This window comes from Elephantulus edwardii, unplaced genomic scaffold (assembly GCF_000299155.1).
Source record: "Elephantulus edwardii isolate Elephantulus edwardi_28Jun2011 unplaced genomic scaffold, EleEdw1.0 scaffold00062, whole genome shotgun sequence".
In the NCBI taxonomy this organism is placed as follows: Eukaryota; Metazoa; Chordata; class Mammalia; order Macroscelidea; family Macroscelididae; genus Elephantulus; species Elephantulus edwardii.
Window position 1 is genome coordinate 7,260,510 of NW_006399812.1, and position 22,222 is coordinate 7,282,731.

Below are 22,222 nucleotides of genomic sequence, written 5' to 3' on the forward strand. Positions count from 1 at the left end.
TTTGTTTTAATTCTTACATTTGTTTACTTACAGCTTCAATTATTTCTTCTATCATTTGAACTTCTTCAGTACATGTCTTAGAACTCTGTTTCAGTATATTTTTTTGTGCCTTCCTATCTCTGCGATCTGCGATCTCATCTGCTTTTTTAGAAGGTTTGTGCTTTCCTTATGTTTGAACCTGCCAGCTGCTTCCTTGACATGTGAGGTTCTTCTTGGTATGTGTGAAACAAGTTCTGTCATGTCTGTGTCTGAAGCTGTCCATTCCTTATCTTTAAGATGCTGTTGTAGAGTTTAAGCCTTGCACTTGATTCTGTTTGCCAGGAGTAATCTTCTCGGCCAGCATTTTTATTTCCTTCCTTTGCATCTGAAAGTTGGATAATAAATCAGGAAGACCGAGGAGTACTTGTGTGTTAGAGGGGAGTATGGCCAAAAGAACATACAGGCTGTCTAGGAACTGCAGCCAGAGTACTTTTCAGAAGCAGAGATGGTGAAAAGTTGTCGCACTAGCTTTGGGCCTATTGTCTGGAGAAGCCAGACCTTGGAAAAAGACTTCGTGCTGGAAAGGTGGGGATAAGAGAATGAGGAAGACTCTCAACAAGATGGATTGAGGCAGTGACCCTAACAGTGGATTTGAGCATATTAGAGATGAGGAGGATGACTTGGGATACGACACGTTTCAGATCTGTTGGTCATAGGATTACTATGAGTCGTAGTCAACTCAACGGCACCTACCAACAACATGCTAACTAGCAACGCTGTACAGTGAACAAGATAGACCAATGAACTGATGTGTTTGAATTACAGTGTTGACAAAGTATTTTAAATATACCATGCACTGCCAGAGAAAAGACAAATCTGTCTTGGATGAAGTACAGCAAAATACTTTCTAGAAGCAAGGATGGCAGGACTTCACCTCGAATACTAAACCATGTTATTAGAAGGGTCTAGGCCCCATACAGCCTGGTAGTTTTGTTCATGCTAGATGCCATCAACTCTTATCCTATCAACAACAAACAGGTCAAAGCCTTGCCCCTTCCTGCATCATCCTCACAATTTCCTCCGTGTCCTAGCCTCCATTGTTGCTAGAACATTGTTCCAGTTACTGTATCAGTCCCCCTTGCTGGGGGTATTCAGTGAGATGGCCTAAAACACTTGAGAGTTTTCAGTGACATATTGTAGCAGGGTGGCTGCAACAGTAGCCTCAAGTATAGCAATAATGATGAAGGTGGTAGAGGAATTGTTTCACCCTATATTACATAGGGTAGCTCGAGTCAGAACCATCACTAGAGCTTAAAACAACAGCAAAAGGCCCCATCACATCGGAGGAAAGGAGGCCAACCGTTATTATTCAAGGTTTCCATACAGAGCAACAATATACTAACTTCTAAAACCTAGACATTTAGCATTTATACTCATAACCCCACAAACTCCCAATATGCTGTCAATCTGGAATAGTTTAAGGTTATTCTGAAGTCTGTAACACCTTTTATAGTACCCCAACCTACCACTTATTTTTTTAACACATTGCCACACACTTTTAAATTGACGACCATGCTTAAAAACACACTTTTTTCGATGTATTACTGAATAATTAACAAATAAATGCATTAGTACACTCCGTATGAATGATGTTCCTTTTTTATTAATTAAAATGTGCAGGATGGCTATAGCCATCATTTGCGACAACATTCATTATAAAGGTTTTCAAGAATAGATTTCTTATTCATAAGTTGATCACTTTGTGGGACTTTTTTATTTTATTTTATTATTTTTGTGTGAGTGTACCGTCAAATCAGATCTGACTGGTACAGGAGGAGATTGTCCCTCCTTCCCCGGCAGAGCATCTGGTGGATTCGAACCGTGCGCCTCTGGGATTGTAGTTGCAGCTCCTTACCACTAGGCCACCAGAGCTCCCCTTGTAGGGCTGTTTTTAAAAAGAGTATTTATGTCTGCAACTCAGAACTCAAACTCATTGCCCGCCAATTAGAAGCAACTAATGCTGACCACCCTCCATTGGGTTCCGGGGCTCTAAGTTACACAGGTGGAAATGACTCCTCTTCTGAGGAGTGGATTGGTGGATTCAGATGACCAGCGAGGTTCACACTGGGTTAGAGCACAACTCCTTGTGCACTGTGCCACCAGAGCTCCCTGTACTAATGAGAAGTTTAAATATATTGATCACTTTTATTATGCCTGGTAGCTCTAGCAGCCTAGTGGCAAGAAGCTGCTCTGCAGTCCCGAAAGCACACAGTTCAAGGCCACCATCAGCTCTACAGGACAAGGATGGGCCGTCTCCTCCTATGTGATTAACTGTCTCTAAAAACCCACTGGCAGGTCAGCTTCAGGTTGATTCTGACTCTACAGTACACAACAATGACATATGTTACTGATTATAAATATATCAGAAACTTCTGTTAGCAATTAAATTAATGAGAAAGGAAAGCAAATGATGGTATATTTGTATTTAATTTGTGACCTATCATAAAAGCCTTTTTAAACAATGGTTGAAGTTCTTGATTGCTAACTAAAAAGTTAGTGGTTCAAATCCACCTGCTCCTGTGCTGGGAAAAGATGTTGTCATTCTGCTTCCATAAAGATTTATACCCTTGGAAGCACTAAGGAGCTGTTCTGCTTTCTCCCAAAGGGTCACTTTGGTTTCTAACTGACTCCCTGCTGCTGTGTTTATGTTGTTGTTAATTGTTCTTTTTCATCCTGGTTGATAGCTTTGCTTCTGTGAGAAAAAGATACATCAAGACCTAGACATGTTCTACTTCTCTTTTACTTTTTATTCAAAGAAAGACCATGTACTTAGTCACCAGCTTAACAAAGAACACAATAATCAAATGGCCATTTCTCACTTAGAATTAAAAGATGCAGGCAAATGAGAAATATATCTGAAGCATTATTCTCTTTAGCAACTAGGAAATTGAGTAGGCCATTAAGGAATGCATGTCAGAGGAGACATTACTGGCCAAATCATTTGTTTATCAGAGTCCCAGTGTAACAAAATATATTTCATATTAAAGCTATTACGAGCATGGTTTTCTTTGAAAGTCTTTGCTTAATTTGTTTTAAACCCTTACCATTCCTTTTCTTTTCCTATTTGCTGTTTTATTTTCACATAGTTCTGAGAAAAATGCACTGTTACTGTTTTCTCAAAATAAAGTTGATCCTTGAATAGTACAAAGTGGGTTGAGGGTTAGGGGTGCTGACCTCCTGCACATTTGAAAATCTGTATATATTTTACAGTTGACCTTTGAATAATACTGTTTGAACTGTTGCAGGCCACTTGTACTCCAATATTTTTCTTTTTGCTATTGGTTTGTCAAATGTTGCATATATCTGGAGTGGATTCTTGTAACAATTGAGCTTAGCCGACTAGCAACAGGAAATAAAACCCAAGCACAAGTGAGCTGGCATAGATCAAGTACCCACGGGTATTCCAGGGTTATATATAAATTAACAACCATACTAAATGGAACTAAAATGTGATAATGTTTCTTTCAACATCCCCTAAAAGCAGAAGAATGAAAATCCCAGAACACTTAACTGTTCATGCAAAGCCTAAGAACAGTTCCTTGTTCCTAAACCAAGAAGCTGTCTTTGAAGCAGAAGAAGGGAATATTGATGGTTTAAAATCTGGAAAGGTGTGTGTCAGCATTGTATCCTTTCTTCATAGCTGGTCCATCTGGATGCTGAACACAAGAATGTGGCATCAAGATTGAAAATCAACAACCAACATTATGTGGATGGCACAACCTTGCTTGCCAAAACCGAAGCTGACTTAAAGCACTTAATATAGATCAAAAACTATAGCTTTCAATATGGGTGAGATGCCAACATCAAGAAAACAGAAGATCCTCACAGGTGGATCACTCGGCAACATCATGATAGATGGAGAAAAGATTGAAAATGTCAACCATCTCATTTTACTTAAATTCACCATCAGCTCCCATGGTAGCAGCAGTCAAGAAATCAAAAGACATGTTGCTTTAAGGAGATTTTCTTTGCAGTACTAAATGCAAAGATAGAAGTTTAAAGACTAAGGTGAGCCTGACCCAAATTATGTTTTCACTTTCATATTCACGTGAAAATTAGACAGTGAGTAAGCAAGACTTAAGAAGAACTGATGTCTTTAAGATACTGAAAATAATATGGACTTGCAAAAGAATAAACAAATCCATCTTGAAGAAATTGCAGCCAAGGATGATGAAACTTCATCTCACATACTTGGGGCATGTTGTCAGGAGATTCTGTTGTTGTTGTTGTTGTTGTTGTTGTTGTTGTTGTGTGCTATCGAGTTGCCTTCGACTCATTGCGACCCTGTTGACAGTAACTCTGAAGCCCACCCTATCCTGAGCCAGTCTCACTGACTCCAACATACTTACCCCCATTATCCCAGTTAATGTGTCAGTCCATCTCATCAAGGGCCTTCCTCTCCTGTGTTGTCCCTCCACCCTTCCAAACTTGACAGCCTTCTCCAGGGACTGGTCTCTCCTGGCCCTGGACCCAAAGAATGTGAGACAGAGCTTCAAAATCCTTGCCTCTAAAGAGAAACTTGGTTTTACCCTCTCTAGGACAGACTTATTTGTTCTTCTGATGATCCATGGTATGTTCAAGACTCTTCTCCAGCACCACAACTCTACAGCATTGATTCTCCTTCTGTCACCCTTAGTCACTGTCCAGCTCTCTGAGAAATAGTAAGTAATTGCAAATGGCCTGGATCATGTGCACCTTAGCCTCTAGGCTGACATCATTGCTCTCAGCACACTGGAGAGGTCCCTGATGGCAGGCTTCCCCAGTGCAGTTTGTCTTTTGATCTTTTGACTGCTGGTGTTAAGCATGTTGATTATGGAGCCAAGCAAGTTGTAATTGTTAACAACCTCAAACTCTTCTCCATCCATCATGGTGCTGCCAGATTGGCCCAGTGGTGAGAATCTTAGTCTTCTTGATGTTGAGCTTCAATCCATATTGAAGAGGAATATTAGTCCTTGGAAAAAGACATCATGCTTGGAAAAGTAGAGGATCAGTTTAAGAACCACTTAAATATTATCCCAGGCTTTAAATGACACAGTGGCTGCAAAAATGGGCTTGGGCATAGCAGAGATCATGAGAATGGCAATTAAAAGTGTTAAAGAAACAAGAGACTTTATATTAATAGGTCAGTGCATAATGATAATACATCTTAAGTGGTATTATTGTTGTGTCTAGTTAGAACCGACTCATAGCTGACCCTCCATAAGGTTTTCAAAGACTAACATATGTGGGAGGTATCGCCCATGGAGCAGGGTTAGAATTGCACATGAAAGAGCAAGCTCCATAATATATGTTGTAAAAAGTAACAGAATTAAAGTGAAAAATAGGTAGTTCTACCATAATAGTTGGGAGACTTCACTTTCAAAAATTGATAGAATATCAAAGTAGAAAGTAAATAAGAAAATTGAGGAGTTGAACAACAATCTAAATCAAGGAGACTTAGCAGATGCAGAATATTCCATCCAACAATAGAATATGTATTTTTGTCAGCTATACACAAAATACTCTCCAGAATAGACCATAACACAAGCCTTTAAAAGGATTGAAATTAAGAAAATTTTATTTTCCAGCCACAGTGGAATGAAATTGAAAATCAAAATCAGAAAGAAATTTGGGGAATTCACAAATATGTAAAAATTAAACCATGTACTCCCTACTAACCAGCACCTCTAAGAAGAAATCACTATAGAATTAGAAAATATTTTGAGATATATGAAACACAGCATGCCAAAATGTATGTAACACAGCTGAAACAGTGTTTACGGGGAAGTTTATAGCTGCAAGTGTCTATTAAAGTAGAAACATCTGAAGTCAAACTGGGAAATTAAATCCAAAAAAAGCAAAAGGAAAGATATAATAAATGGGAATGTGGGTAGGAATTAGGAATAACTACTAAAGGGTATGGAGTTTCTTTTTGGGATAAGGAAAATGTTCTAAGCATCTATGACAGTGTTGTGAAGAACTCTTAAGCATATTCCAGCAATTCAACTGACACTTAAAATTAATCTTTTTTGCTTTGTTATGTGAATGGCTAGACAAAACTGTTTTAAGAGTTCACTAATATTTATTAACTGCAGGTCCACTGTTCTACTTTATATTTAAAGAATCAGTTCTAGTACTTGTATTTTTAACATTGGATAAAAACAGTGTCTCAAAACTATTTTGTTTGTTTGTTTGTTTTTAATAAATCTAGCTGGACAACTCAGCCAGTCAGCACATTTCGCTCTCCAGCTGCCGTACAATGTGCTTGGTTTAGGCCGAAGTGCAAATTTTCTTGATCACCTTTATGTAGGTATCCCACGTCCATCTGGAGAGAAGGTAGGTAAAAAATAAATTTTTTTGTTATAATTAATTTGGTTTTCAATATTTACTGATTTATTTGAAGGTATAAAATAGTTCGCTGATAACCTATTAACTTGATAGTGAACACATCATGATTTGAAAATACAGAATAGCTTTCCACCAGATGTGCCATATCTTTCACACATATGCCAACAACTCTTCACTTTTCACCGCTCCATATGCTATAAAGGACCCTTGAATTCTTCAGGAATTCAGAAGACTGGCTTGGTAACCACATCAGAGATCGCCATCTTGAAAACTAGAGTGCAGCTCTACTCTGCAGCATTTCCATCAATGGAAATGAACTCAACAGCAACTGACAAGGATATGCAGTATATTTTACCCATTTTGTTTATCGTCAGGCTACCCCTCAAACTGAATGCCAGCCCCAAGCAGTATTTACACATAGCACTTTGAACAGTACCTGCTACATAAGAATGGTAAAAGTAAATAAATACATAAAAAAATTCTTGTCAAGAAAAAGCAGATAAGACAGCACTGTGGTTTTAGACTTAATGTGAACATGTAAATTTAGTTTAATCTACTTTCAAGATTTACATTTCTTTCAGAATTTTTGAGCTTTTCCCTGTATTTAATTTGAATAATTTAATGCTGTTATATGTTCTGTGATTCCTTTTCCAGTCTATACGAAAACAAGAGTGGACTGCAATCATTCCAAATTCCCAGCTAATTGTCATTCCATACCCTCACAATGTTCCTCGAAGGTAATGTCCTTCCTTTAACTAAATTTGGCAATACTGTCAACTCTGAATCATAGATATAGTTGTATCTTTTTATTTTAAAAACTTTCTTATTCCTGCTGCGTTCTGAATGCCATCAGTTTATTTGCTAATAATACCCTTTAATGGGTAAACATACTAACACAAAGGGTTCATGGCATTTTCAGTGAAGCGTAAATTAAGGCCTATTACAAATAGAACATGACAATTCGTTTGGGGTTTATACATAGTCGGGGTGAACAAATGAGTCCTCAAATGAGATGGATTGATACAGTGACTAAGGCAATGGGGATTGGTGTGTCAGAATTAGTGAGACTGGCTCAGGACAGGGAAGGGTTCAGAGCTGCTGTACATAGGCTCGCTGTGCATCACAGGCAACTTAACAGCACATAACAACAATAACATACTATGACAGGTTTAGAAGCAGGAGTGGCATCCACTTCCTAAACTACATGCCTCTGGAAACTCTATGAACTTTGATAAATGTCAATAATTGTAGAGGGGCTTCAGGCCTCTTGTTCATAAGGTCGCTATGGGCTGTGCTCAACTTGAAGGCAATCAACAACAACAGTTTTGAATGACTTAAATTTTATAATAAAGTCTATGATATATGCTGGCCACAAATTTTGAAGTCAAACGTCTGTTTGGCTATAAAGAGACTGGGCTAAAAACTCAGTTACCGGGAGCTCTGCTGGCCTAGTGGCAAGAAGCTGCACTGCAATCCCAGAAGTATGAAGTTCAAATCCACCAGATGCTCTGCAGGAGAAGGAGGGGCAAATCTCTTCCTATACCAGTCAGATCTGATTTGATGGTACACACATAAAAAAAAAAAATTAAATTAAAAAAAAAACAAACTCGGTTACATGGCTGGGAGATTGGAACCTCCTTTCTTAGGCCTCTTTTAGCCTTATTTCCACATCTACAGAATGGAAAATAGAATATCTGCTTATGACACTGTTGAAAAAATATGCCTAACGCAGTGCTGAGCATATTACAAAGTTTCCATAAAGAATAGCTATTTTATCCTTATTAGCAATATGTTCCTTTTATTATCTCGTATTTCACTCTCATTCCCTATCTTATCTGTGTGCATTATTCTTTAACTTACTAAGTTGGTTCTAGTCGACAGACAATGAAGGAGGTATTCACTGGAATTTAAATTTCATTAGGGGGAAAACTAAAGGATATGGTATAATGTAGAAATGAATATGTAATCAAGGTAGTCCTACTTGGTATCTTTTTCTTCAAAATACAAGTTTGTTTTCATTTTCTTGAAAACTTAGATTGGCTCTGTTGAGTGATGTTTACAGCAAGTTCATGCCAGTTTATAAGCCAACCATATGAATCTCTTTCCAACTCTCTATTTGGTAGCATCACACTGGTAACTTATAGTCAGGTATATGCTATATTTACATCATGGAAATTAGCAAATGCTACAAAAATCAGGACTTTGTTTCCCCTTTCTTCTCATAAAACCAGTATACTGTGTTTTGTAATAATTTGGGGACTTCAGAACAAATTTACTTAAGAAAGCAATATTTATCATATCACTATACATGATATTTTGTGTTTAAAATAAATTTGTTATACTTTATTTTTTGTCATCTATTGATGACAAAACAAGCCATTTCCTAAAAAAGCAGATCAGATCACAGACCCAAAGAATATCCTGAGACAGGAAAGCAGAAGAAGTATACCAACACTGATTTCCAGCAATTGATACTCAAGAAATTACAAATGATGGAAGAAAGAGTTGAAGCTACAAGTAAAGAAGTACAAATTTTTTTTAAATTATTTTAAGACAAGACATAACGAATAGAATACTAGAAACAACATAAAAGCATTAAAATGCAATCCAGAATAAAAATATTACTACTGCAGAAGTTTTCAACATATGGGAAGGACAAGAAAACAGGATAGAAAATAAGACTCTCCATGAGAACCTGCTAGAAGAAAAAGATAGGACAAAAGGGAAAAAAAACATAGAACTAGGTTAAATTATTTCAAACAAAACAACATATGTATAATTGGAATTCTAGAACAGGACGGATTTAAGAAAAAAAGAAAGAAAGAAAGCGCTTAGAAAATTATGGAAGAAGTAATAGAAGCAAACATTCCAGGTATCATGAAAACAAAATATATATACAAGAAGCTCAACAAATTCTAAACAGATTAAACCTCCCAAAAAAGACATCAGACACATCATCGTTAAATTCTCCAAAATCCAGGAGAAGCAGCTCAAGAAAAACAAAGAAGCCACATACAAACGAAAACTAATTAGATTAAAATATAACTTTTTAACAGACACCACAGGAGCAGAAAGATTGTGGGAAGGCATGTATAAAATGCTGGAAGAAAATAATTGCCAATCAGGAATCCTGTATCCAGCAAAACTGTCCATCAAGTATGAAGGAGAAATTAGGTTATTCACAAAGTAGGAGCTTGTTTCATGAAAACAAAACCAACTTTACAAGAAATACCAAAGGTAGTCCTTAACACAGAAATAGTAAGTAATCCAGCAACAATGCAAAAAAAGACCTCAGAAAAATGGCTGCAGTAAAGCAGGACCTGTGGATAATTGCAATGAATATGAACAAGTTAACAATACTAATTAGGATTCAAATGTTAGCAGATTGGATAAAAAAAAGAGCCTATCAGTATGTTGTCTGCAAGACACACATCTAAGAAATGAGACGATAGATAGATTAAACATCAATGTGGAGGGGAGAAATACAACAAGAAAATAGCATCCGTAAGAAAGGAGGAAGAGGCACTCTGGTGGCCTAGTGGCAAGAAACTGCACTGCAATCCCAGAGGCGCACGGTTCAAATCCACCAGATGCTCTGCCTGGAAAAGGAGGGACAATCTCCTCATGTACCAGTCAGATCTGATTTGACGGTACACACACACAAAAAATAATTTAAAAATTTAAAAAAAAAGAAAGAAAGGAGGAGTGCTGAGATAGACTTAGGGTAAAAGCCAGCATAAGAGACAAGGAAGGACACTATATAATACTCAAAGGCACAATATACCAAAAGAACGTACTATCTATGCATTAAATGGTATACTTCCAAAATACATAAAACAAATGCTAACAGACTTCAAGAAAGACATAGGCACCACTACAATAGTAGTAAGATTTCTTCAACATAAAGAGGTGAACAAGAGTTCACCTGAAAGAAACAAAGATGCAGAACTAAACTATACCATTAGCCCATATAACCTTACAGAGCTATTCAGAGAACTCCACCAAAGATTCAGTTTACTATCTTCAGAAAAGAACATGTTACATTACATTCTCCAGACATGCCCATATATTAGGGCACAAAGCAAACCTCAGTAAATTTAAAAGCATCAGAATAATACCAAGTATCTTCTCAGACCACAATGTTATAAATCTGATAATTGACAAGAGGATAAAGGATAAAAAAGCCACCCATGTGAAAGCTAAATAACACCTTTCTTGACCACTACTGGGTTATAAATAATTTTTTTTTAATTTTTTGAAATTTCCACATTTCACAAAAATGTGGAAATACAATGTATCAAAACCTCTGGGATACAGCAAAGGCAGTCCTCACAAAAGAAAATGTATATATAACTCAAGTAAGCAACAAAGGACATAGTGTCCCCAAAGAACCAGCTGAAATTAAAATTAAAATAATGGAACATGATGAAAAGCTATACTTTAGCAAAATTGAAACCTATAAGAAATGGACAAATTCCTGGAAACCCATACCCCACCCAAATTGACATAGCTTGGACAGACATCACAAAAGAAGTAATTGAATAGATCATTTTAAAAAACCTCCCAACAAAAATAAGCCCTCGACCAGATGACTTCACTAGTGAATCCTAGCAAACATTCAGAATTTAACTGTTGCCAATTCTACTTAAATCATTTCAAAATACAGAAAAATAAGGAACACTCCCAGAATCATTGTATGATGCAAGCATAACCCTAATACCAAAGCTAAGCAATGACATCACCAAAGAAAAAAACTATAGACCAATATCTCTCATAGACATTCCTGCAAACATCCTTAGCAAAATCGTAGCCAGTATAATCCAGCATTATGTATTTTTTTAAATCCAAACTTACCATGACGCAGTGAGATTCCTAATAGGCATGCAAGAATTTTTTTATGTAATTCTTGACATTATAAAAAGAGAGAGAGGATAAGAACCACATGATCCTATCAGTTGTTATAGAAAATGCCTGTGACAAAATCCAACACCCTTCTTGATTAAAACACTCAACAAAATAGGCAGAGAGAAAACTTGTTCAACACAGTTAAAATTGTATATGCAAAACCAAAAGCCAACATCATTCTCAATGGAGAAAAAATGAGGGCATTCCCCTGGTAAACAAGGAACAGATAAGTATGCCATCTTTCACCACTTTAGTATTGTAGTAGAAATACTAGCTAGCACAATAGACAAAGGGACCTCTCAAGAGTACTGAAGAGCAACGACGTCAAGCTGGAGACTAAGGTGCGCCAAATCCAGGCTATAGTCTTCGCAATTACGTGCTATGCATCAGAGAGTTGGACAGTGACTAGGGATGATAGAAAGAGAATTGATGCCTAAGAGAAGGGAAAAAGAGACATCCAAATTGGCAAAAAGGAGGTAAAACCATTGTATATCAAGATAGTATCTACAGAAAAGTCCTAAAAACTCAACAGAAAAATTGGTTGGTCCTAGTAGACCAGTTCAGCAGAGTGACAGGATACAAGATCAACATACAAAAATCGGATTTTTATGTATAAAATTGGATTTCTTTACAGCAACAAAGAAAACAGTGAAAAGGAAATAAGAAAAGCAATACCATTTACAATAGTCAACCACAAGATTAAATAATTGGGAATAAACCTAACTAGAAACAAAAAAGACCTATATAAGGAAAACTACAAGACATTAATTACATCAGGAAACAAAAGGAGACCTAGATAAATAGGGACATAGCCCCTGTTCATGGATAGGAAGACTCAACATTGTGAAAATTCCAGTCCTACCAAGAGCATTGTACAAGTTCCGTGCAATACCAATAGGAAACTCATTTTTCAAGGAGATAGGAAAGGCAATTTCCGTTTCATTTAGAGACTCTTAATAAGCTAAGCTTTTCTGAAAGAAGGAAAAGTAAGAAGCATCACACTCCCTAATCTCGAAACCATAGTAATCAAAAGTGTGATGTTAGCACAGCAACAGGCACACAGACCATGGAATAAAATCAAGAATCCAGAAATCAACCCATCTATCTATAGTCAGTTGGTTTTCAACAAGGAAACAAAACCCATTAAATGGGAAAATGACAGTCTCCTTAAAAAATAGAGCTGGCCAGAGTAATTTCTAATTCTGTGAAATAAAGAGGGACCAAACTGTAGGGTAAATGTTTATTAGTTTTTGGTTAATAAGTTTTTCATAACCAGAGTTTCTTAAATTTTATCGAATCAATAAAGTCAGTATTTGGAAGTAAAAAAAATCTACCTGCAGAAAACGGAAACAGGATCCACATCTCAATTCATATACAAAAACCAATTCAAAGTAGATCAGAGACCAAAGGAGGAAATTGAAAACCATAAGGATCATCAGAGGAAATAAATAGGAACAAATTCAGAAGCCCTAGTTTATGACATGAATAAGCTTACAAACAACCAAAAAATGCACAGCCAGGAGAGGATACAGCTGATGAATAGGGCCTTCTAAAAATTAGATCCCTGTGTACATTAAAAAGATTTTCCAATAAAAAGATAAAGACTCCAAGATAAAGACTGCAGTAACCCCATTATAAAATGGACAAAAGACATAAAAGACTCTTTCACCAAAGAGAATATTTAGATGGCCAACAAACACATGAGGAAATATTCCGAATCACCAGCAGTCAGAGAGATGCCAATCAAAACAACAGTGAGGTTCCGTTTTACACCAGCAACAATAGCAAAGTTTAACAGGACAGCAAACAATAAATGTTGTCAGGAATTCAGAGAGATTGGAACTTGACTGCACTGCTGATGGGATTGTAAAATGGCACAACCACACTGGAAGGCAGTTTGGCATTTCTTCAGAAAGGTGAACATTGAAATTCCATATGCCCCAGCTATTCCACTACAAGGAATATACTCTAAGGAAATCAGAATTGAAGCACAAACAGATGTATGTACACCTGTATTCATTGCAGGATTAGTCACAGTACCAAGAAAATGGAGACAAGCCCAAATGCGCATCAACAAACCATCCAAAGATGGATAGAGAATTTGTGGTTCATTCACTCAGTGCAATACTCTGCAGCACTAAACAACAAAGAGTTTGTCTAAATGCTATACAACACGTGAGAGTCAAGAGGACAGTAACCTGAGTGAAATAACTCAGTCAGAAAAGGGAAAATACTGTGTGAGACCACTAGTGTGAAAATAGGAGGGTAACTGGGGATGGTAGGGGATGAGAAAAGCAGGCATACAAGGTACAGAAAATGAACACTGTAAAGGACCAGGGCAGGGAAAGATTAACCTGGGGGAAACTGACAACAGCACGTTAAAACTATTACAATTAGCAGATAGGAACAGGGCATGTATAACTATTCAAAAGCAGTGGGGAAGGAGAGAAGGAGCGTAGAAGGGAGTGGAGCACAACTATGGCAGCAGAGATTAGTAGATGGATGGAGGGTGAAGGAATAGGCAGGTGCAGTGAGGACTTGATAAGACAGGGTGATGAAAGGCATTGATCAGTAGTAACCACTTCTTTCAGTTTATCTTGTGGAAGATCTTCCTCTTTCTTCACTGGCCTTCCACTTTACCAAGCGTAATGGCCTCACTTGGGAATTGTGGTGTCAGAACCACTCATAACTGACCCTCCAGCAAGTTTTCAGAGGCAGTCACACACATGACTTCCCTTCTGCAGAGCAGCTGATAGATTTGAACCTTGTGCCTTTGAGTTGATAGCACAGATCCTTACCATGAAGTCACCAGCACTCATAACCAAAATATGTGAGATGAAATGTTGCCTTCCTGGCTTCTAAGAAGCATCCTCGCTGCCCTTCTTCTAAGAAAATGTCTTTATTCTTAGTGGTGTTTTTTTTTTCCATATTCTTTACCAACATTACAACTCAAAGGCATAAAATTCTTCTCCAGTCTTCCTTATCCATTGTCAACTTTCACATGCTTATGAAGTGATTGAAAAATAACCATGACTTGTATCAGGCTAACCTTAGTCACCGAAGTGACATTCTCGCCTGTAGCAATTGAAGCATTCCTTTGCACCACCAGCTTTGTTCATTTCAGTACCTCGATTTGATTTCTTGACTGCTGCTTCCATGGTTGTTGATTGTATGTGCAAATAAAATTAAACCCTTGACAATTTTAATCTTTATCACAATGTTATTTATTGGTACATTTGTGAGATTCTTGTTGAAGTATAATCCATACCGAAGGTTATAGTTTTTTATCTTATCCATAAGTATGTCTCACATCTTCTTTGTTTCACCAAGGTTGTGTCATCTGCATGGCACTGACTGTTAATATTCAGTATGTTCTTCATATCCAACTTTTCAATTATTTGATCAGTAAACAGATTAAATAAGTGTGATGAAAGGATACAACCATGTTGCAAACTTCTCCTAATTTTAACCCACACAGTATTACCAGTATTTTCAGAAACCTTGCCTCCTGGTCTGTGTACAGGTTCTACATGAGCACAACTCAGTGTTCTGGAATTCCCATTTGTTGAAGTAGTCTCTGTAGTTCATTATGAACCAGGCATTTGAATACATTTGCATAGTCAGTAAAATAGAGGTAAACATCTTTCTGGTCACCTCTGCTCCCAGCCAAAGTGGAAAGTAGGGAATAACATCCTCTAGTTTTGGCAACACAGACTTTATTTTTAGCCTCTGTAGGTTTGGTATGAGCTTTCTTATGTGAACTGTTTAAAAATGGACCAGGTGGTTTATTTATGCTAAACACTTTTACTTTTTCTGTTGTATTTTCACTGAGGGTCTAAAGTGACTTTGTAAGAGGTCACAAGCAAATAGTTATGATAGTAATGTAAAACCTCCCACAAGAGACATAAATAGAAAAATTTTTAAAATAAAATAGTTTTTAAAAGATAAATCATTTAGGTTTGCAAGGGTCATCTAGCTACACCCACTTAACAGTATCTTTGTTTTAGATTTTAACAGTTTGGTTATGAGAAGTGATCAGAAAAAAAAAGTTGTTGCAGAACTCATTTGACTAATTAGTCTTCAGTTTCAAAGTTTTAAGTTTAGCATGTAAATTAAACTATAAAAGATGGCATCTAAAATGGTCCCAAGTACCCTTTGGTAAGTTTTCTTTAAGAATAATTCTCCCAAGATCTAACTTAAGAAAAATATCAAAGTAGTTCATCAAAAATGCTATCCCATTTCAGTCATCTGAGTAAAATCTGAACTCTGAAGGATGAATAATATTATCTAAATTTAGTTACTTTTTTATATAATAAGTGAGTAGATGGAGGAATTAATAAGTCTTTCTGCTTCTTGGTCTCATTAGAAATTTGTCTTTTTTGAGCTGAAATTTAAAATTTTAATTCTTCTATTTTCATCTACAGCTGGAGTGCCAAACTCTACCTGACTCCAAGTAACATTGTTCTGCTTACTGCAATAGCTCTCATCGGCGTCTGCGTTTTTATCTTGGCGATCATTGGCATTTTACATTGGCAAGAAAAGGTTTGTTCGATTAAATGAACCGTTAACTTTACTTAATTGTAAGAATTATAGTTTTGGGGTTAGAAGGTAAATATATTTAAAACTTACTCCACATTGTTGTTGTTGAGTACCGTACAGTTGGTACCGACCCATAGCTGACCGCTGGTGGGTGGGTCTTCAGAGGCTGTTAATCACACAGGAGGAGATTGCCCATGAGAGATCTGAATTTTTCAAATTTTGTTCAAATGTCATTTTAGTAATGATTTGTCTTTATCCCCTGAAATTACTATCTATTAGAAATTCCTATACATCAAGAGTTCTGGTGGTCTAGTGGCAAGAAACTGCACTGCAGCCCCAGAGATGTGCGGTTCGAATGCACCAGATGCTCTGCGGGAGAAGGAAGGACAATCTCCTCCTGTACCAGTCAGATCCGATTTGATGGTACACACAAGGGGGGGGGGGGGGGGGGGGAATCTTATTTTAAAAAAGAAAGTCCAATATATCACACTACCGTATTGATTTTAAAAGTTTGCTAAACCATAGAGTATTAGCCTGACTATCCGAACCTTCACCTGCTACTGAAATGCTGCAGTGTAGTCCACTCAGGGCACCTCAGAAGAAGAATTAGCCCCTGAAGACTGTTCTGCCACACACGTGGATATCCCCAGGACCTGGGATCAACTTAATGGGAACAACTTTGTAATTTTTTTAGTGTGTACCAAAATTTAGGAAGCGATGTCATAATATCCTGAGAAGTATTAATAAATTTTTAAGTAATAATAATAATATTATTATTATTATCTACATACAGGGCTATAGACATTCTTTTTCCAAGAATAATAACTAATTTTTTGGATAAAGAAATTAGAGTACCTAGAAAAGTTAGTGAAATTATTCTCTCACAGCTTATTAAGTGGGAAGTAACAAGTAAAGTGATAACTATATTTTCCATTTATCAAGTGGAGTTCTGGTGGCCTAGTGGTAAGAATCTGCACTATGATCCCAAAAGCATGTGGTTCAAATCCACCAGCTGCTCCGAGGGAGGAAGATGGGCAGTCTCGTGCCATGCGATTAACTGCTTCTGAAAAGCTGCTGGAGGGTCTGCTATCAGTCAGAACCAACTCAGTCGTACGCAACAACAGCATCTATCAAATACTCTTTTGAATTCCTTTTTTTTTTTATTCAAACACCTCTCCAAAGTGCTAAAGAACAGTGGTGCCAATTTTTTTTTAATTTGATTATGGTTTATTTTAACAAAAGATTACTGAAAGGTTGGGTTTTCATTCATTGACTCATTGTTGCACATTTTCCTTCCTTCTTCTTGCCCCTCCCCCCAGTGAAAATAAACCTCCCAGAAATGCCATGTACATTTCAAAGTTTTAATGCCATGTTTCTGTGAAGAAAATACAAAATAAATCACCATGTATTACTTTAGACATAAATTTTAAAAGGCTAATTTATATTTGTAATTGCCTAGAATTAAATATATAATATTAATTATATAACTAGTAAAGCCTAAGAGTGCATCCATAAAGAGCTTCTTTATGTCACAAAACCATTTTGATGTGGGTTTTGGGGGGCGGGTGGGTTTGTGTCTGTTCTCTTTAGATTGTCACCCTCATCACTGTGAGTCTGAATCAGTGCCCTGCTTTGCAGAGTTTGGGTTCTTTTCATCTATAAAAATGGCATGTTAATTGTGCCGATAAATGTTTATCACTTTGTGTCTTTATAAAAATATCACTCCTTTAAATATAAAAAATAATAATAATGTCACTTTTGTTAACTTTAAGATTGCAATATGAGGTAAAAATAATAAAAAACCCACAACTTTTCTTTTCAGCCAGAAGGATTAAAGCCTTCTTTCCAATATTATCAAGCTCTAGATCTGTGAATGTAAAGAAGTTAATAATGCTAATCTGCCAGGTCTGATTTCATCATAAACACTGAAGTTACAGTAATAAGGAATTGTTGTTATGTACCATCAAGTCAAAGCCAACTCATAACTGACTCTCCAGTGGGTTTGGGGGTTTTTTGTGTGTTTTTCTGGTGGTGGGTTTTTTAAATAATTTTTTCTTTTATACTGATTTGCTTACAAAGTTCATATACATTGTTTTTCACACCAGATCTTTCCCATTTCATTTACTCCAGTGGCTATAAATTTTAAGAGGCTATAAGTTACACGGGAGCAAAGTTCCCATCTTTCTCCTGCAGAGCAGATGGTGGATTTGAACCACATGCCTTTGAATTGGGAGCACAACTCCTTACCACCAGGACTCCCTAATAATGAACTAGCAGCTAAAAAGTTGATGTTTTTCAAGACAAGTCTATACTCTGCCCATGATTGTAACATGCTCACTAATAGAATCCCCAGCGATGCCACTGTCCTTCTTTTCCCACTTATTTGACCACTTGATTTTCTCCTGTCTCCTTTCTTTCATTTTCTGTCATTTCAGGAAGTTGCCCCTTTCTGTCCCTTCCTTAGTGCAGACATCCCATAGTGATTTCCCTGCCAATTTCATCTAAAATTTATCATCATGATTTATTTTTAATTCTTTTCAATTCTTAAAAATAAATAGATAAATTGGGAAAAGGAAGAGACAATATACAAGAAGGAGTACATTAGACAGGGTAATTTATTCATTACATTACTCAAAGACAATGTTGTAAAACAAATTGTCTGTGAATGATTCTGTCAAAAACTAATTCTGTTTATAAAATACTAAGATGAACAATCAAGTCACAAAATGAGCACAACATATGAAAAGACACTTCGCCAAAGAAGAAGTTGAGATGGCCAACCAACACATGAAGAAATGTTCTCAATCCCTACCTATCAGAGATGCAAATCAAAACAACTGTGATACCATCTCACCCCAGCAACAGATGAACTTTAGGGCAGTAAACAACAAATGTGGATAGGATTGTAGAGAGACTGGAATTCTTATTCACTGCTGGTGGAAACGTTAAATGATACAACCTCTGTGGAAGGCAGTCTGTTGCTTTCCCAAAAAGTGAGAAATAGAAATACCATTTGACCCAGCTATCATACTACTAGGAATATACCCTAAAGAAACCAGAACCACAACTCAGATGTATACACATCCATGTTTATTGCTGCATTACTCCCAGTATTGAAGAGAAGAAAGCAGGCCAAGTGTCCATCAACAAAAGAATGGATAGAAAAATTGTAGAACATTCAGACAATGGAATATTAAGCAGTAATAAAGAACAGTGAACTTGAAAACACTACACACATGGGTGAGCCTGGGAGACATTATGCTGAGTGAAATGCCTCAGTTAAAAAAGGAAAATATTGCATAATACCATACAATAAGACTGAGATGGGGGACAAAATAAGACTGACACAAGGATGGGGAGAGAACAGGGGGCAGTGGCTAGAAAATGAACACTGCCCTGGAATAGACGAGGGAAGGACTGTCTGAAAGGCATGTGTGAGCAGGTACTATATCTGAAACAAGAGGGGCATTACAAAGTGGAGTAGGGGAGGGGAATGAGAGTGAGGGAGGAAATTGTGCAAAGATGAATGGATGAAAACCCCATCTTTCTATAAACTTTTGTTAAAATCACAAAAAAATAAAAATTACATCTTCTGCTGTTACCTCATACACACAGCCCACATCTCTTTCCTGAGGTCTCATCACTGTTTCCAGCTGGGTTCGTATCATCTCTATCTAGATCACTCTCAGAGGCACCGCAAGGCTAGTATTCTAAAATCCTATCTCGCAGGCTTTCCTTCTTATTTCATCAGTTGTTCTACTGATTCTGCTTCTATTAAGAGTCTTTGCAGCCAATTCCATTTCTGCATTTCTCCTGCTGCTGCTGCTGTTCAGCTCTTTATCATATCCTACCGAGCCTTGCAGACTTCATTCTCTCCTATTTCCAGTCCATTCATCACACTGCTGTCAAATTATTCATTATTCCGTTTAACCTTAATCAACTTCGCAACCACGCTGTAAACCTTTAGTAACTTACCCACTGCCCAAAATGTCTAATCTTGCCTTCATAATATTTTCATGTCACTCCAGAGTCTGTCTTTCCAACTTTCTTATTACCTTTTACATATTTCATGTTCCCACAAAATGTATCTCAGATTGCTAATATTTTACCCCAGCTTATAATGACGGTTCCTCTCCTCCATTTCTCTAAATACTGTATTTTCAACAACTTTTCTTTCCACACCTCAATTTAAGAATAATCTCTTTCTCAGAATGCTGTTAACATTTTTAACTTTTTATTCAGGAGGAGAATTATTCAGTATGTTTTGAGTTTTTCTATGAAGGTTTGGGAGCAAAATACAAAACAATCACTCAAAATAACAAATATCAAGTAAACAGAAAACATAGTCCAGATTATAATTAACTCTACATATTAAATTTAAATTCATTTATTAGCATCAGTGTTAAGAACTGAAAATAAATGTAATACTTTATTTACATTTACAGAATTTAATGTTTATTCTACTTTTAAATAAATGATAAAGGAAAATAAGGATGCTAGGATCATTTCTTGGTAATTTTTAAATCCAATAAGTGAGTCATTTATTATAAAACAAATGTATAAAGTACCAAAAACTACTTCATGTGATTTGCTGTTGTTTTGTGCCATCGAGTGGGAACCAACTCATATCTTGTAAAATCACACTTTAATTTCTTTCATATTTATAAAATTAGCATTTTAATAGTCATTTCTTCTTAATAATATTTTTTTAATAAATTCTTTTTCAGAAAGCAGATGACAGAGAAAAACGACAAGAGGCACATCGGTTTCATTTTGATGCTATGTGACTTGCATTACTCTTATACGTCTGATTTGCTAAAAAATTAAATTCTGGCTTATAGAAGAAATTATGGGATTGTTTTGAATTTTATTTATAAATGATGCATCCCTTGGTAATTACTTGAGAATATTCATATTTATATGGTGTAAATGTGCCACAAGGTCTTTTTTTGAAGCACTTTCTGTAAGATAATTTGGGTTCTTTATTCAATTAGTGTTGTAAATTTTTTCTCTTTGTGGAATGTGTTGCATGTACTTGGACATTTATGTATTTATAACCTTATTAGAATAAAGGTGATAAAAAAGATAAGTATAAATAAAAACATTAAAATAAATTTTTTGTGTTCTACTTGAATCTGTCTTGCTTCTTAATGTAAACTTTGATTTTATGAATGTATCCCCGGTCAAATATTTAAGCATCCACCTTCATCAGAAGACTAACCGATGCCATTCAGGGTTGTAAGTGAGTGAGTACTTTGGCTCTGGAATCATACTGAGACTGTCTTGCGTTAGACTCTTGTTTCCACTGCTTACTAGCTGTTTGAACTTGGTGAATTTCTTATCCTCTTAGTCTCATTATACACTAAGTCTAATAATACCTATTTGATTTATAGTACAAATTAAATATTATGATGTACATAAGTGCTTATAGCTTGTAACCTAACATATTCTAAGTGTCATTACTTGTCATTATTCTTTTTAGCTTTTTTATAGACTTCTACAGCTAAACGGCTAAGCGGGCAGGATGGCTAGCACCTCCATGGCGGCTCCTCTTGGTGGCACTCAGGCAAGGGAAGTTTCTGGGGTCTATTGCGTTGTGTGTTAAGGTCCTTTTGGCTTTCAAAGCTGCATGGGCGGCCCTGACCCTTAGAGTAAGGGTAAGTAAGGGTGGAGTCAAGCCTACAGAGCCTGCTCCAGGCCCTAGCTTAAAATCCTATCGCTAGAGGGCCTGTGGCCCTCAGGCCAGCCTTTAATTGTTTTTGGTGAAACATTCTTCTAGGTTGTATAAGACTGGTAGGTCCAACTTGCTGTACAGAGGTAGCTCGTGGTTGCTGTGAAGCCGAACACTGTGACACTGATGTGTCAAATGTGGTAATGGTTACCCATGGAGGAGCTCTCTGATTAAAACAAGCTTGGAAGCAAGAGTGGCATCCACTTCCACAATAGCTTGCCTCTGGAAACCCTATGAACCTGAAGAGAGGACAAAAGTTATACAGGAGGTGTCCAGGACTTTTGTTATAAGAGTTACCTGCGACTCGATGGCACTTAACACCACACATACACACAACACAACTAATTACAAAAAATATGACTTGATGGAGTGAGTGTGTGTGTGTGTGTGTGTGTGTGTGTGTTTGTATCATCAAATTAGATCCTACTAGTACAGAAGATTGCCCCTCCTTCTCCAGCAGAGTATCTGATGGCTTTGAACCACATACCTCTGGGATTGCAGTGCAGCTTCTTGCCACTAGGCCATCAAAGCTTCCTGACTTGATGGAATTTTGTTTTCAGACATGAAGAAATCTTATTCCTCGGCAAACTTAAATTCTTGCTAACATATATAGGATTGATTAGTAGGCTCAAGTTTAACAGAGATGATGAGGATGGCCCCGGATAGAACAGAGTTCAGATG

General features: G+C 36.8%; 1 protein-coding gene across 2 annotated transcripts in view; it reads left to right on the forward strand.

The window, feature by feature from the left end:
* ITFG1 (integrin alpha FG-GAP repeat containing 1) overlaps positions 1-20,921 on the forward strand; it is a 219,214-nt gene extending 198,293 nt beyond the window's left edge. Inside the window, exons 15-18 of one of the 2 annotated variants that reach the window (XM_006887816.1) lie at positions 6,230-6,354; positions 7,021-7,103; positions 15,696-15,813; positions 20,538-20,921. In XM_006887816.1, the coding sequence (XP_006887878.1) occupies positions 6,230-6,354; positions 7,021-7,103; positions 15,696-15,813; positions 20,538-20,597 (386 nt within the window). In that variant the 3' untranslated portion in view covers positions 20,598-20,921. The remainder of the gene's footprint in view (positions 1-6,229; positions 6,355-7,020; positions 7,104-15,695; positions 15,814-20,537) is intronic. The other variant, XM_006887815.1, reaches the window with a different exon arrangement.
* The last annotated feature ends 1,301 nt before the right edge of the window (positions 20,922-22,222 follow it).